The 17851-nt window shown below is 39.3% G+C and overlaps 1 protein-coding gene across 1 annotated transcript in view; it reads right to left on the bottom strand.

Annotated features, from left to right (window-relative positions):
• Positions 1-1822: 1822 nt before the first annotated feature.
• The window catches only part of NXPH1 (neurexophilin 1), a 362490-nt gene continuing 346461 nt past the window's right edge, over positions 1823-17851 (bottom strand). The window contains exon 3 of the mRNA XM_061413568.1: positions 1823-3790. Within this exon, the coding sequence (XP_061269552.1) occupies positions 3029-3790 (762 nt within the window). The 3' untranslated portion in view covers positions 1823-3028. The remainder of the gene's footprint in view (positions 3791-17851) is intronic.

Below are 17851 nucleotides of genomic sequence, written 5' to 3'. Positions count from 1 at the left end.
ACCTTTGAACCTTCATATTCATCACAGTCCATCATCCAGTTCCTTATCTAAAACAGAAAGAGTATATTAGATACATACAAGTAAATTATCTTTTGAATCCTACTTCTATGTCATCATGACTTATGTATACCACAGACGGAGGTGTTAGTGATATGTGGGTACAGGTCCCGAAAACAATCCTAAAAGTTTGGATTTTAAAAAATTGAAATCTTCATTAGGAGTTTTCTCTTTTTTTCTTCTAAAGAAAAACTACAGAAAAAATAATTCAATGCTTTATTTGCTGCATTAGGCAATGGCACCCGACTCCAGTACTCTTGCCTGGAAAATCCCATGGGCGGAGGAGCCTGGTAGGCTGCGGTCCATGGGGTCGCGAAGAGTCGGACATGACTGAGCGACTTCATTTTCACTTTTCACTTCATGCATTGGAGAAGGAAATGGCAACCCACTCCAGTGTTCTTGCCTGGAGAATCCCAGGGATGGGGGAGCCTGGTGGGCTGCCGTCTATGGGGTCACACAGAGTCGGACACGACTGAAGTGACTTAGCAGCAGCAGCAGCATATGTTCATAAAAACAAAAGCAATATTTCAAAGGGACTTCGAAAGTAGGGCAGATGGGTGAAGACTGAAGCATATTTTCTTCTAATCTTGAATGTTGGATCATAGGGCAGATTAGACCACATAATGAAAGTCACAGGCCACTAATCAAATGATAAAAAAATAAAAGATATTTGCTTTCTGACTTACTCTTTTTGTTAAGAGAGAATTAACTCCTAAATGAAAATTTTGATAAATAAACCCCTGAATAGTAAGATTTATCTGTGGAAAATATGTTATGCAGCTGGGACTTAAGAAGCTCTTCTTGCCAATCACGCCAGGGAAGTCTGTTCTAGCATTAGCTTCTAAATCCCATGGCAAATTAATTGATACATTGATATAAATGGTTGTCTAGCTATATTGGAGGGATTTGGGAGATGGACAGTGAACAGAATGATTTGCCTTTAATTGGCAATTGAAGGCTCTGTTTAGTCAAACCAGTTACTGAGTTCTTGCTTTAGAACTCTATAGTATGGGCTTCCCTGTAGTACTTCTATCATTTTCTATACGAAACATACTTATTCCTATGTAGCATGAAGGGAAGATGAGAATGAGTGAATGTTCTTAATTTGACTTCTTTGGTTAACCTTTGAGACTTTTCATATCCCAATCCCCAGTTTGTGACCTTAAATATGGGATATTACCTTAATGTATTTATTCTTCTGTTTATTATGCTGGGATTGTATACCATAATTACTTTTTAAAAATAAAGTTTAATGTCCAAAAATAATGCTTTATACATAAACTGATCCCTTTTGCTGTATGTAAGTTGAGCATCGAAGCCCTCCACTACTACTGTCATTTCCTCAGTTGAGTCCATATGGTAGAATCGGGGGAAATCAGCCACAATCTTCAGGCATCTTGGCTTTCTTTTAAGAAAAAAAAATACCTTCTAAACATCCTACTAAATAAAGATGTTGTACAGGAAAAGTAAAAAACAACTAGCTATAATTAATTCAGGAGACCTCAATTATCTCTTTATGTTCATTGATTTTTTTTGGCGTTCTTAAACAACTAGCATGACAACAAACCGAAAATGTGTGTAATACTGAATGCCACAACTGTTTCCCAGGCTTGAGACTGAGACTCCTAAGTTGTTTTGACTAGGTAACTAATAACAATTTAGATAGGTCTATACAAATTTAGAGACATGAGATGCAAAACCATGAGTGTCTTCCAGCACATTCTTCTTGTCAGAACCATTTAAATCACCATCTTACACAAGTACATATTGAAACTCAACTTTAAGCATTTTATTTTTATGTACATTTCATTTTGTCCAGAAATAAAATGTCTAAATACAGACAGACTGTAATGTTGTATATGTATAGGTTTCAACAATACTTGAGCTGAATAAATGCTTTGTACATTAAGTTTGTCTTTTTAATGGAGTTCACAGCTACATCGATAGAATGGATTCCTCATATCCTTTTTTTTATTCTTTTTAAACCAATAACAAGCAGAGAGACAAGTACAAGTTAATATTAATAAGCAGCTCAAATTACACTTGGTTAAACTATGTACAATACAAACCATTCATACAAATGAAGACTAGGATATTGAATTTGTTACAATATGTTTAGTAAAGATAAGACAGACACTTATAACTTACATGGTGTCTGTCAGGCATTTCCCTTCTTATATAATGATCAGAACTTGTTTTAAGCAGCCTTAGCTGGTCTCGACTTTGCAAAAGTCCAATGACTGGTGATGAAAGCTGTAGTCCAGTGTCTGCCCACATGTAAATTCCAAATGTTTGCTCATCTTTACTGAGAACAGGCTCCCTCCATAGAAAAAAGAGCTATCTTGGATCACCTTGAATGTGCCTACTGAATGCTGGAAAAAATTACTACACTTGTTGTGTTCATAAAATAAAGAATACTGAGCTCTAAAAACACATTTTTTTTTCCATTTTAACAAGCATTATACTCCTACAGTAGTATTTACCAGTACAGCTACTCCAAGCAGTAGAAATGCATGAGTGGGGACTATTGATTAGCATGTACTCAAGACATTAAAGAGAGATTTCCATAACAGCAAGTGCTAAAAACCATTCACTGTCTAGTTAATCCTTTTGCTTGATGATCCTTTATCCTGAACCATTATGAGTCAGACAATGAAAGCCCTCTCAACAGGAATCATGACAGACGCCGGCTGAAATGTGTATGCGCGTGTGTTGGTGTACGTCTATGTGTGAGAGCGTGTCTTCAGGTGTGGCTTTAGAATCTGTGGTGATTTTGCGACTATACCAAGAGATGAAGCTGACTGGGCAGAAATTACATCAGGTTGTTTTCCACGAGCGTATTTGCAGTCAGGTGACGAGAGCAGCAGTGTAGACACGTTCCAGGCAACAGATGGGACCTTCTTCTTGAGGTGACAGCCCTGTCATGTGACCTGGAATTCCTCAGGCCTCAGTCTCAGCCCCGCGTCCGTCCTCATCCAGAGGGGAAGTAAGGTGTGTCGCTGTGGTAGTTGTAGTCGGGGCACACTTTCTGTACTAGTTTATAATCTGTACTATAAAAGGAAATGTAAATACAGATCACCTTAAAGGGCTTGGAGCAGAGCCAGGACACGTGACTTTGCGTCTGCTCCTGGTAACAGGTTTTTGAAGGGTCATAGTTGCAGAGTGTGTTCTTGGTAGCCTTGTCAACCTTTTCGTACTCAATGCGGCAGTTAAAGGACTTGGAATCTTTGGCATCAATCACGGTTTGTTGTGCCAAGTCGAATTCCACTATTTTCGTAGGGGGTACCAGGCTGACAGATACATTCCCTTGACCAGTGGAATTGTGCCTGAAATAAACGCTAAACGTCCCATTGCCGTGATCGACAATTTTCCCAGTTATCAGCAGGTTTAGTTTCACTGTTTTGATGTTGGAATGAAAATCACCCCATCCAAACATTTTCTTAAACTTGCCCGTCTTAACAATGGGCCTTCGCTTGGCCCTGGGCCGGGGCTCTTGAAGGTCTGTGGAGTTCCTCAACCAGTCCCAGAGGTCTTGCTCAGAATAAGGTTCTGGGGTGTCATATCGCAGGTCTAAATCTGTATCATTTTCTTTGCCACGAAAAGTCTGTGACAGGAGTCGGCTGATAGACAAGTCTTTGCTGCTTTCTGTCCATATGTGCTTTAGTGTGGATTTGCTGCCTCCTGATTTTAGAAGTTCTGACTTCCCACCGTTTGTTAAATTGGCACATGTGACCTGAAAATGGAACAGAAAAATGGTGTTTACAACCCTGTATCTGAGAACACATAACACAGATTCAAGCCTTCTTTCAGTGGCTGGGGATTCAAGTACCTTCAGCACGTGGCCAGTGCTTATTAAGCTGTGATTGAATACCACTGCTATTTTTATACAAGGATGGGAGAGAGGAGGTGGATAAAAACCATTAAACATGACAGAAAGATTATATAAAAACATTGACTTTGAAAAGGGCCACATAAGATGAATACAGCAAAGCACCTTAGTGTGATTTATGTTTGAATTACTTCTCAGCGCCAAAATCCAAACACTTTTAAAATAAACTTTTACAAAGGATTATGTTACTTTTTTACTTTGAAATCACCATAAGCTTTAAAATGGTATGATTCTCAGAAATACATCAACTGACATTCTACAGACTTTTGATAGTCCATGCCACAGTCACATAAGAAAAGTTAGTTTTGCAGGGAGACTCTAGAATATTTTTTTCTGGTCAAAACAAAATAACTTGTTTATGATCACCTATTATTGGCAAGAAACATACTGTATAAGATAATTTTTCCATTAACAGATTTAAATGTGATCTAGTAAAACAAATGCTAATTGATAGGAGTACAGACCTTTTGATTTTAGAGTTTATTTTGGCCTGTGTACTTGTTTTGTTTCGATGGAATCTAATTGATTGGTCAAACATCCAAATCTGTACTTGCCTAATTCTATTGTCTTTGTTCTTCCTGCAGCCTCTATATCTATTCTTAGTATAAAAGAAATAAATACATATCCCAGTCTCTCAAATTACACAGATAATTTCCCATTCTTTGGGTGGCAAAAAGAATAAATGTATTTGATAACGGCTTGGCACTTGTATCTCAGCAACAACATAGTTCATCAGGGAGAGAGTATAATGAGATGAATCCATGGTACACTGGCTCATGAGTAATGAAACTGTCCTAAAGAAGAAGTAAAAGGGACTTAGCGTGCATTTACCAGCAGAATATAGGGAGTAAAAGAGAAAGAGAAAAAAAAAAGGAAGTGGCAGGTTTCAAGGGAAAAAAAAATGGATCTATTTAACAGGATGCTAAGATTCTGACAGCAGAACAACCTCTGATTTTCAGGCAGAATAGAAATTTACATCTAAATTATACTCTACACAGCTGTAGTAATTATGAGTGCGAGCTCTGGAGTCAGACACCCTGAATCCCAATGCAGGCTATGATCCTTCACAGCTGTATGATCTGGGCCAGTTGCTTGACTTGTGTACATTTCTGTATTTCTCTTCCACAGAGTAGAAAAATGATATCCCTTTTCCTCACATGGCTGTTTGAAGAATTAAACTGGACAGTCCATTAAAAGTACGGAAGGACAGTACCTGGACAGGATGAGTGTTCAACATTAGTATTTCTAACTATTATCATCCTGAAACATTTTACCTCTGAATTCCATGGGGTACTATTTTATGTAAATAAATAATAGACAATAGGATCTGAGAGCAAGGGTATCTTTATAAGAAAATCTCCCTCACTATATATATATAGTGCCCAGGTGCCACAGTGGTAAAGAACCTGCCTGCCAGTCCAGGAGTTGAAAGAGGCAGATTTGATCCCTGGGTTGGGAAGATCCCCTGGAGGAGGGCATGGCAACCCACTCCATTATTCTTGCCTGGAGAAGCCCATGGGCTGAGGAACCTGGATGGGGGGGCGGGGCAAGGCTACAGTCCATAGGGTCACAAAGAGTTGGACGTGACTAAAGCAACTAAGAAAGTGTAAGTATTAGTCTCTCAGTAGTTTTCGACCCCATGGACCATAGCGCCCCCTCCAGGCTCCTCTGTCCATGGTATTTCCCAGGCAAGAATACTGGAGTTGGTTGCCATTTCCTTCTCCAGGGGATCTTCCTGACCCAACAATGGAACCCAGGTTGCCTGCATTGCAGGCAGATTCTTTAACATCTGAGCCACCAGGGAAGCCTGAAGTGGCTAAGCACACACATACATACTTTACAAAGTATTTAGGCGCTACCACAACCTAAAAACATGACAAACTGAGTTGTTAGCAAAATTCAGATGAATAAAACATGAGCAGAACTTCAGCTATTAAACTGTTCAAGGACCAAATGCAATGAATTTATTAGCCCTCAATGGTGCGATGTGAACGGCTTCTAGTGGTGGAGTCAAGAGGCCTCTGCAACATCTGAGTTTGGGTACAGAATCAAAGTAGGCTATAATCACCAGCACTGCCTTGACTATTATTCTCCTTTCCTCTCCCTTTCATTTAGGCTAGGAGAGAAGCAGGGCAATGTCTAGGAGAGTTTAGGTCATGAAAAATTAGGAAGGGTCCATGATTCATCTTGCTTTATTAATTCAATAACTATATAGTGTGATTCTGCTAATATTGAGTAAAATAACAGGAATACAAGGGCAAATGAGATGTGGTTCTTTCTTTCAAGATGTTCACCATCTAATAGTGAGATCAGTTAAGCAAGGAGTATAGTGATGTGAACAACACAATGTACAATATTCTTAGAGTCAAAGTTAAAAGGTAGAGAAGATATAACAGAGGAGATTATACTCAGATCTGGGAGAATAAAAAAAGGGGGGGTTTAGGACTTCAACAGATAATGAACAGGCTAGAGAAGTTCTTCTAAGTATAAGGAACATACTATGCAAAAGTAAAAAGTTGAAAAAGAACATGTCAAATGTAAGAATGGAAAATAGTTCCTTATCTCTGAACTTAAGGGAGAATTGACAGGAAGGATAAACAGAAGTTGCAAGATGTTGGCAGAACACAAAGGTCAGGTCAGTTCAGTTCAGTCGCTCAGCTGTGTCCAACTCTTTGCAACCCCATGAACTGCAGAACGCCAGGCCTCCCTGTCCATCACCAAATCCTAGCGTTGACCCAAACTCGTGTCCATTGAGTCAGTGATGCCATTCAACCATCTCATCCTCTGTCATCCCCTTCTCCTCCTGCCCTCAATCTTTCCCAGCATCAGGATCTTTTCAAATGAGTCAGCTTTTTGCATCAGGTGGCCAAAGTATTGGAGTTTCAGCTTCAGCATCAGTCCTTCCAATGAACAAACAGGACTGATCTCCTTTAGGATGGACTGGTTGGATCTCCTTGCAGTCCAAAGGACTCTCAAGAGTCTTCTCCAACACCACAGTTCAGAAACATCAATTCTTCAGTGCTCAGCTTTCTTTATAGTCCAACTCTCAGATCCATACATGACTACTGGAAAAACCATAGCCTTGACCAGATGGACCTTTATTGACAAAGTAATGTCTCTGCTTTTTAAAATGCTGTCTAGGTTGGTCATAACTTTCCTTCCAAGGAGTAAGCATCTTTTAATTTCATGGCTGCAATCACCATCTGCAGAGATTTTGGAGCCCCCAGAAAATGAAGTCAGCCACTGTTTCCACTGTTTCCCCATCTATTTGCCATGAAGTGATGGGACCGGATGCCATGATCTTAGTTTTATGAATATTGAGCTTTAAGCCAACTTTTTCACTCCCCTCTTTCACTTTCATCATGAGGCTCTTTAGTTCTTCACTTTCTGCCATAAGGGTGGTGTCATCTGCATATCTGAGGTTACTGATATTTCTCCTGGCAATCTTGATTCCAGCTTGTGCTTCATCCAGCCCAGCATTTCTCATGATGTACTCTGCATATAAGTTAAATAAGCAGGGTGACAATATACAGCCTTGACATACTCCTTTTCCTATTTGGAACCAGTCTGTTGTTCCCTGTCCAGCTTTAACTATTGTTTCCTGACCTGCATATAGGTTTCTCAAGAGGCAGGTCAGGTGGTCTGGTATTCTCATCTCTTTCAGAATTTTTCACAGTTTGTTGTGATCCACACAGTCAAAGGCTTTGGCATAGTGAATAAATCAAAAATAGATGTTTTTCTGGAACTCTCTTGCTTTTTCAATGATCCAGTGGATGTTTGCAATTTGATCTCTGGTTCCTCTGCCTTCTCTAAAACCAGCTTGAACATCAGGAAGTTCACTGTTCACGTATTGCTGAAGCCTAGCTTGCAGAATTTTGAGCATTACTTTACTAGCGTGTGAGATGAGTGCAATTGTGCAGTAGTTTGAGCATTCTTTGGCATTGCCTTTCTTTGGAATCAGAATGAAAACTGACCTTTTCCAGTCCTGTGGCCACTGCTGTTTTCCAAATTTGCTGACATTGAGTGCAGCACTTTCACAGCATCATCTTTTAGGATCTGAAATAGCTCAACTGGAATTTGGCCACCTCCATTAGCTTTGTTCATAGTGAAGCTTCATAAAGCCCACTTGATTTCACATTCCAGGATGTCTGGCTCTAGGTGAGTGATCTCACCATTGTGAATATCTGGGTCGTGAAGATCTTTTTTGTATAGTTCTTCTGTGTATCCTTGCTACCTCTTCTTAATATCTTCTGCTTCTGTTAGGTCCATACCATTTCTATCCTATATTGAGCCCATCTTTACATGAAAAGTTTCCTTGGTATCTCTAATTTCTTGAAGAGATCTCTAGTCTTTCCCATTCTATTGTTTTCCTCTATTTCTTTGCATTGATAGCTGAGGAAGGCTTTCTTATCTCTCTTATCTCTTATTGCTATTCTTTGGAACTCTGCATTCAAATGGGTATATCTTTCCATTTCTCCTTTGCTTTTCGCTTCAAAGAAGGTAGGCTATAGTCAAATTGTGAAGTTTCTAGGGTCAATTTATGAAGGTATTTAAAATTAATCTTATAGATAATGAGGAGTCCTTAAATTTTGTCTTATTTTGCTTTTAATTAGGTCATCCTGGCTCTAAAAGAATCACTGACTGGACATTGAAAGGTAGTTTGGTAGGGAGAAACCTTGAGGGAATAATTAGTTAAATAACAAATTGTAATACTTCTTTTGAGAAAGTAAATGAGCCTGAACCAAGGCAATGGCAGAGAAAAAGAGAAAGAAAAAAAATGGATATAAAAGATATTTCAGAGGCAGGATTAACTTAATTTGATGATATATATTGGCTAAGCAGGAATGTGAAAAAGTTGAGAATTAATGAATTTTCTTGCGTCTGTAAGAAATACAAAAGTAACATGTTAAAAAAGTTTATTGAAAAGAAGTCTCCTTGAAAAGGAGTCTCCTGACTTTTAAATTAACTACTAAGGACCTTCTTGAAACAAGTGTTAGTGGTGGTAAAGAAATGATGTAAGATGAAAAAGAAGTGCAGCTATCTTAATACATTTGCTCCCAGATGCAGTCAAGAATTCTCAGCTTTCTCACTCTATTATATTGCTTTACATACAAAGAATTTTCATTTTTGAAGCACATAAATGTACACATAAAATTGAAATAGATTTTGAGCCTTACTGAATAAACAGTATATTAAAAAAAAAATCTTAGACTCAGAACACCTTCTATCATTGGTTTTACAAACAGAAGAGAAGAGTTTCTTTTGAAAAGTCACCTAAAGATCCTTTCACATCAGTATATCAGAATGATGACAGAGGTTGTGAAGACTATGGCATAAAATGAGCCCAAAAGAAAAATCTGACAATTGCTAACTAACTCAATTCCAAAAAGGCAACGCACTGTGAACTTTTTTCTACAAAGAGTCATTTTTTCTATCACAGTGAAAGCACTAAAGATACTTCCTAACTGAATATAATTTTCCAAGTCAAAAGTGGCTGCATTTGAATCAGTTCTAATGAAGTGGATGAAACTGGAGCCTATTATACAGAGTGAGGTAAGCCAGAAAGAAAAACACCAATACAGTATATTAATGCATATATATGGAACTTTAGAAGCTGGTAATGACAACACTATGTGTGAGACAGCAAAAGAGACACAGATGTATAGAACAGACTTTTGGACTCTGTGGGAGAGGGCAAGGGTGGGATGATTTGAGAGAATAGCACTGAAACATGTATATTACCATATGTGAAATAGATCACCAGTCCAAGTTTGATGCACAGAACAGGGCACTCAGAGCCGGTGCACTGGGAGAACCCTGAGGGATGAGGTGGGGAGGGAGGTGGGAGGGGGGTTCGGGATGGGGGATGCATGTACACCCATGGCTGATTCATGTCAATGTATGGCAAAACCCACCACAATATTGTAAAGTAATTAGCCTCCAATTAAAATAAATTAATTAACTTTTTAAAGTGGCCAATGCCTCAAAAATAAAAATTTTAAGACGTGGCCAACGCCCACTCCAAAGGAGCTGACCCACTCACTAGTTCAATCGTACCATTTCCACAAATTATGTGAGTTGTCTAATTGCTTTATAAACACTGAGAATCATACAGACTCTTACCATGATTAGGAATATGCATGTTAAAGCACATGTTTCTTTTGACAACATTCAAAAATAGGTACAAAGACAAGGGTCATTTTCTTCAACCATAAACAAAGACAGAGCTTGAATCTAACATTAAGGGAGCTTGTCTGGGGCAGGACCTGTGTTGGGGGCTAGAAAAAGGAGACTGCTATTGACTGGTGGGGGTGTAAGCATATAAAGAGTTGAGACACCTTGGTCTAGCTCCTCCTTTATATCTCTCAGGGCTATACTTTCACATTGCTGTCTCTAACATCTTTTAATTACAGGCTTATAATCCTAATGTCAATATATTATCTTTTAAAATATTGTTGAAAGACATCACTTTTGGAAGAGATACTTCACTAACACTTCAACTATGCTCCTGGCCTTACGAGATTTTATGTAAACAGGTCCCTCTTTGACTTGTACACCTCCAACTAGAGGGACCTCCAGATGGTCTGTGTATCTCTTTTTATAAAAGAGCAGTAAGGTGCCTTTTAATTTCTACCAGCCCTCACACTTACTGTTGATCTATTACTGTTCAATATAAATTATCTCAAGATTACTTTGAAAATCATGTGTTTATTTCATCAACTGTATGAATATTTAAGCCAAACAAAAATTCTGGATAACCTGATGCTTAAGCAATATCTCTCATCAGTGAATAACTAATCAACAAAATGACCTTGCTCTGTGATTACAACTTCGTTTTCACAGTTTATGATTTGCTACGTTGAATATATGTCGCATACTATCAACTGCTATTGGTAAAGGGCATGCTATCTTCAGACACGGTAATTAGCATTTTACATATGGCATTGCACTTCATTTAAACCACAAACACACACACACTCAATCACTGACTCACACACAGTATTGTTATTTCCAACTTACAGGCAGAGATATGGAAGCTTGAGAACTTGTTCAAGATTGCTGCTGCTAAGTGAAAGAGCTACTGCTTATTACTCCACTGGGTATTTCCTTTATTTTTAAAATTATTTTAATTATATACAATTATACATGAATATATGTTTATCAAAACATTTAAACATTAGAGGATTTATGAAGTAAAAATTAAAAGCCTATCTTTATAATCAACCCCTGCTCCCTTATAATCCCACCTCTCTCTATAAAGATAAAACCTCAAATTTTTGATGCATATTGTTCCTAAACATTTTCACTATTTTTCATGTATAAATATTTACATCACTAGTGTTGTATTTTATGATTTGTATTTTTTCCAATCAACAATGTCTTTGAGATGCATAGCTCTTAGTTCATAAAGGTATATCATCTTTATTAAATAGGATTAGAATTCTAGAATATAAATGTATCATATTTTTATTTTGGGGTTACCTTTTGTGATAGATCCTTAATTATTACACTGTTTCACAGACTTATTTTTTTAGCCTTCCTTCCATTGGTTTTTCTGTTCATTATTGCTTCAGATAACTTCGTCCCTCTTCTGGATTTTCATTTCTGTGGTTGTATAGATTTGTGTGATCCTTTTAAAAAGAGTTCACATGGGATAAGCTATCTGAGTAGTCTATGCCTAAAAATGTCTTTACTGGCCATAGGCTTACATTGGGCAGAAAAGTCACTCATCTTTCAATTCCTTTTGTTCTGTGATTTTTTTTTCCTCTCTCCAAAAAAGCGAGGATATTTTTCCACTTCAGGTATTGTGAAATCTCACAAGGTGAGCTACATGTGCTCATGCCTTGTCCAGACCTTTTCTTAACTAGTTTAGGGAAAAGCATGCAGAAATTCACAGCCATGCTAGGCTCTTTTTCATAGTGTTCCCCCAAAAGGACTGTAACCCCTTTGGGGAGTGTTTTTCCTGTATTATTCCATTTTGTAACTTGAGGAAAGGACTACCTCGCATAGGGTAAGTACTCAATAAATTATATACATGGTTTATATTCTTACTTACATTAGTTTCAATAGGGAGGGTTCATTGATTCTTTAGCCACAACCAAGATTTTGGTAGAACATGTGGCCCACAGAGGTTTCTCTCTTACAAGTTTGGAGCCTACACTTCACTGATAATTCTCAGAATGCCTGTATTATATGTGATAAGCCAGAGGAAATGGGTTAGTATTTTAATACATCAAAAATACATCATTTCCTTCTGCTACAAAGCAGTGCTCCAGCAGCAGCCACGCTGCATTAACAGTGGGAAAGCAGGAAAATAATCCCAAGCCTCTCCCCTAGCGTAGTCATTGCTGGAGGCTGTATTGTACAGAAACTAAGAAAACGGGCGTTGCAGTCAGAGATCACAGGGCTAAACCCAAAATCTGTTACCAATAACCTGAACAGTCAGATTTTTTCCAACTAGAAAATAGAGATGACACCTCACTCACTGGGTTTTTTTGTGAAGATAAAAGATTTTATATGTAGCAGAAATAAAAATAGGGGAAACAGTATGAGTTCAACACTTGAGAGCTAACACTCTGAAGTAGGTTATGAAACCCCAAAGAAAAGGAAAACAAGGCTCTCAGAACGCACCCTGCCATTGTAACCCCATCTTCTCACTGGAGACATTACATTTGCTCAAGTGGGCCAAACAAACTGTGATGGAAATGAGCATAATTGCAACATCTCTGTGGTCATCTTTAGCACTAGGTGGTGGGAGGAGATCACACTGATTCTGTATGTTACGATTTAGTGCTGGCAAATGTAAGCAATAATTTGTCTTTAGCATAACATTAAGAGAAGATATATTGACCAGCCTGGACATTCGACATCACCCTTAAAAACTAGAAACGTGGTACGTTTCTATGAGTTTGAAGAAGTGGCTAAGAATTTTAGGCATGTTACTCCAGGAGTTTTCATGAATCCATGCAGGATGGCTCACTTTTAACATAGGACACCAACGAGTCCCTTCAAATTATTGTATCGGAGACTGGATCTAAGTTGTGGGTCATTGAGCACCTCGCAAGTTTGTGTAACTATGAAAATTAGTTTTCCTTTTGATTTTTCCTCCTTTAGGTCCTCTCATGAAAATTATCTTGGAAATGTTTCTGTTTCTTTACCTGCAAGGGGGAAAGCATGCCTTGGGAAGAGCCGTGAACTATTGTTTCTACTGCTGAGAAACAGAATTTTTCATCTTACAAAATATTGTCTCTTCCCTTCTGCACACTTTATATAGATGCACATATAAGTTTTGACATACAGACACATTAACATTAATGAGAAATTAAAAATTATATTCTCTATAATCCCACTTAACCCATTCTCTCAAAACTTAATTGCAGATTACCTTACCCAGCTTTGCATTGCAAAAGTTACTTCTTTCTTTAGTATTTTACGATATGTTCATTTAAAATGTATAAGGAATATCCCATGTGAGGAACCCTGGGTACCTCATCATAATAATAAACAAAACATTTAAAATAACATGTTGAAAAGCTATTTCTTGGCTGAAACAAAGCCAGTGTTATTTTCTCGTTATCCATAAAGAGATTTTAATTTGTCAGTAAATCTAGCTGTCTTTAAAGAAAAGACAAATATTGCATATGTAGGAATAGCTGTGTTAAATCCAAGGTCTTTCTATCTGAATTGGAGGCTAATGTGAGTGATTGTCCATAATAAGGCAACTACAGAAGAAATCTGGTACAGTAGAAGCCCAGTTCACTCATTAAACAAATAAATAAATAAATAAATTAGAGTAAAACACTAAAAATACCTATCTACTTTAAAATTTTATAAAAGATCTGCTGGATCATGGAAAAAGGAAAAGAGTTCCAGAAAAACATCTATTTCTGCTTTATTGACTATGCCAAAGCCTTTGACTGTGTGGATCACAATAAACTGTGGAAAATTCTGAAAGAGATGGGAATACCAGACCACTTGACCTGCCTCTTGAGAAACCTATATGCAGGTCAGGAAGCAACAGTTAGAACTGGACATGGAACAACAGACGGGTTACAAATAGGAAAAGGAGTCCGTCAAGGCTGTATATTGTCACCCTGCTTATTTAACTTATATGCAGAGTACATCATGAGAAATGCTGAGCTGGAAGAAGCATAAGCTGGAATCAGGACTGCAGAGAGAAATATCAATAACCTCAGATATGCAGATGACACCACCCTTATGGCAGAAAGTGAAGAGGAACTAAAAAGCCTCTTGATGAAAGTGAAAGTGGAGAGTGAAAAAGTTGGTTGAAAGCTCAACATTCAGAAAACGAAGATCATGGCATCTGGTCCCATCACTTCATGGGAAATAGATGGGGAAACAGTGGAAACAGTGTCAGACTTTATTATTTTGGGCTCCAAAATCACTGCAGATGGTGACTGAAGCCATGAAATTAAAAGACGCTTACTCCTTGGAAGGAAAGTTATGACCAACCTAGATAGCATATTCAAAAGCAGAGACATTACTTTGCCAACAAAGGTCCGTCTAGTCAAGGCTATGGTTTTTCCTGTGGTCATGTATGGATGTGAGAGTTGGACTGTGAAGAAAGCTGAGTGCCGAAGAATTGATGCTTTTGAACTGTGGTGTTGGAGAAGACTCTTGAGAGTCCCTTGGACTGCAAGGAGATCCAACTAGTCCATTCTAAAGGAGATCAGTCCTGGGTATTCTTTGGAAGGACTGATGCTAAAGCTGAAACTCCAGTCCTTTGGCCACCTCATGCAAAGAGTTGACTCATTGGAAAAGACTCTGATGCTGGGAGGGATTGGGGGCAGGAGGAGAAGGGGATGACAGAGGATGAGATAGCTGGATGGCATCACTGACTCGATGGACATGAGTTTGGGTGAACTCCAGAAGTTGGTGATGGACAGGGAGGCGAGGCGTGCCCGACTCATGGGATTGCAAAGAGTCGGACACGACTGAGCGACTGAACTGAACTGAACTGAGCTGTGAGTGATTGTCCATAATAAGGCATGTAACATGGAGGTTTTAGGATATTTCTAGCTTCTTAAAGTCAAACAAGGTGCAGACCTCTCTAAAATGGACCAAATGAGGAAAGACTGACTCACATTTCAATGCCATTTCTAGTGACCTATACATACATACGTTCCCAAATACAGCACTGGTATATGAGAACACCCTGAGTAGTATCACAGTTCACTTTATCCAACTGAAGCTCAAAATCCTGAGGAAATAATAACTTTGATGTTTTTGAGACAATATTCTACTCAACACCCTTTGATTATCCAGAGGTTGATCTGAAAATCTTCTAATAGAGGAAGAAGTCATTATATAAAGAAAGCGATAGAGACTAGTTACAGTGGAATATCATCCTGGTACCATTTAGATCCTAGATTTATTCCAGAATTATTCTAGGGCCTCTTTCTTATCAGACTCCAGCACATGAACACTGCTCAGAGCTTCCCAAGTACAGAGTGGATAAGGCAGAAAGACAACTGAGGAATATAAAAGGGCATGCAGATCCTAAAAATAAAGTCACTCCACACTCCTGTAAAAGCCCTGTAAGCTGGAAGTCCCCAGCTTCCTAAAGTGGAACAAATCCACTGAAAACAGAGAAGACCAACAGAGAGAATTGACCCCTTACTCTTTTATCAAAGGATGGTGATGCTGGAGTTTGAGTTAGATAAAACCTTTCAACACTGAGTAAATATGTATCTTTAGATCATGCCTTGGGCACAGCAAGATGTGGTAAAGAGTATCCAGCCTACAGCCACAGGCCCCGCAATGGCACTTGGGTGTAGCTCAGGGAGGACCCAACTCACGGACTGAGGGAACTTCAAGCTTTCTCACTATGTCTATGACAAAACAATTCCCTTGAAAGCTCTTAAACCAGCCTGTTCTTTTCTAAAGTCCCTCTGGTGAGAAGATTAGCATTTAGTCTTTGATCATTGTTTCTGCCAGGTAAGACTCTTAGCGCTTGGGAAAAGCAGATCTCTTATTCAATTACAGCCAATGTGGGAATCAGATGCACCAGGAGCCTGGGCTATATTTTACTTTGGTCTGTTCCCAGCTTCTCAAAGTACAGCATGTGGAATTTCACATCAAAGAGCCAAGTGCTGAGGGAAAGAGATGCTTAGGCAAAGAGATCTCATATACAAGGGAAAAGATGGCCTTTGGGTTTTAGGTGCTGTGCCTTTAAAGTCGATCAGATGTAAAACTGAGTGATATGCCTAGATTCCCAAAGGAAAAGGACTTGGCTCTTTTTGTTACCAAGGGAATTAAGTGGACAGTTTCACTAAATCAAGGAAGGATGCTCACCCAGATTATGTTACAGGAGGAGACAAGATGGGTCATGGAGAGAACAGAGCAGAGTCCAAAGAGGCTGAGGATGCTGTAGGAGAAGGCACAGTAGGAAGGCTGGATGAAAGTGTGTATGCAAGGAGAGCTCTGAGATCCCCTTGACCTTTAATGCACTTTAAAATGACTTGTCACAGCATTAGTGTGAACTGCTGTGAACACTGTGGATGGAAGGAATCACAGGAGAATTGAAAGAAAGACAGGCTGTTAGAGTAGAATTTCCTCTCTCCCCTTTCCCCGATTGTCCTCACACTCAAATGTCCAGATTCCAAGAGGGAGTTTAATTATCCTTTTCAAAAGAGCTGGGTAACACTCCAGATGCCACTAGAGGGCGCAGCCAGGACATCTGACAGCTGTCTCTATTCCTGGTGCTGAAGTCAGGCAGAATTGTGTCACTAAGGGTCGCAGACCTCTTTGAAGAAAGAAGATGAATCAGAAAACTTCATGGTACCTGCTGACTGACACAGACCCTGGGATCTACCTCTTCTATGAGCTACAGAGACTAGGAGGGAGTAACTGTTGCTCAAAGAACTACTACTGAAGTCATTGCCAACTAAAGCAGCTGTTGTGAGCCTTTGATTCCCCATAGAGGGTATGTTCAGTGTTAAGGTATTTATATTTATTTATTGGAAAAGAAGACTCTTGAGAGTCCCTTGGACTGCAAGGAGATCTAACCAGTCCATACTAAAGGAAATCAGTCTTGAATATTCATTGGAAGGACTGATGTTGAAGCTGAAGCTCGAATACTTTGGCCACTGGATGAAAAGAACTGACTCGTTGGAAAAGACCCTGATGCTGGGAAAGATTGAAGGTGGGAGGAGAAGGGGACGACAGAGGATGAGATGGTTGGATGGCATCACCAACTCGATGGACATGAGTTTGAGTAAGCTCCGGGAGTTGGTGATGGACAGGGAGGCCTGGAGCGCTGCAGTCCATGGAGTTGCAAAGAGTTGGACACGACTGAGCGACTGAACTGAACTGACTGGATAAGAGTCTAGGTCAATGCAACGTATTTCTACATCTCTAGCTGCACTTTTGGCTGCTCTTCACTTTGTCCTCAGAGTTCAGAGCACATCAGACATTTTACGTTTATATGTTCTCTTTCTTCCAACTTCAGGGCTTCCCTGGTAGCTCAGACGGTAAAGAATCTGCCTGAGATGCAGGGGATTCAGGTTCAATTCCTGGGTTGGGAAGATCTCCCAGAGAAGAAAATAGCAACCCACTCCAGTATTCTTGCCTGGATAATCCCCATGGACAGAGGAGCCTGGCAGGCTGCAGTCAATGGGGTCACAAAGAGTTGCACACAACTGAGCGACCATCTAGACATTTCTTCCAACTTTAGGACCTTTGCAAAGGCTGCTTCTCCATCCTGGAATCCTTTCCACCCCCTCCCATTTGTGTAGCTAACTCTTAGTCACCCTCTGTGCTGTGCAAGTTGCTTCAGTCATGTCCGACTCTTTGTGACACCACAGACCGTAGCCCACCAGGCTCCTCTGTCCATGAGATTCTCCAGGCAAGAATACTGGAGTGAGTTGCCATTTCCTACTCCAG

This window comes from Bos javanicus, chromosome 4 (genome assembly GCF_032452875.1).
Source record: "Bos javanicus breed banteng chromosome 4, ARS-OSU_banteng_1.0, whole genome shotgun sequence".
In the NCBI taxonomy this organism is placed as follows: domain Eukaryota; kingdom Metazoa; phylum Chordata; class Mammalia; order Artiodactyla; family Bovidae; genus Bos; species Bos javanicus.
Note: the sequence above shows the minus strand (reverse complement) of the source record. Positions and strands in the feature narration are given on the sequence as shown.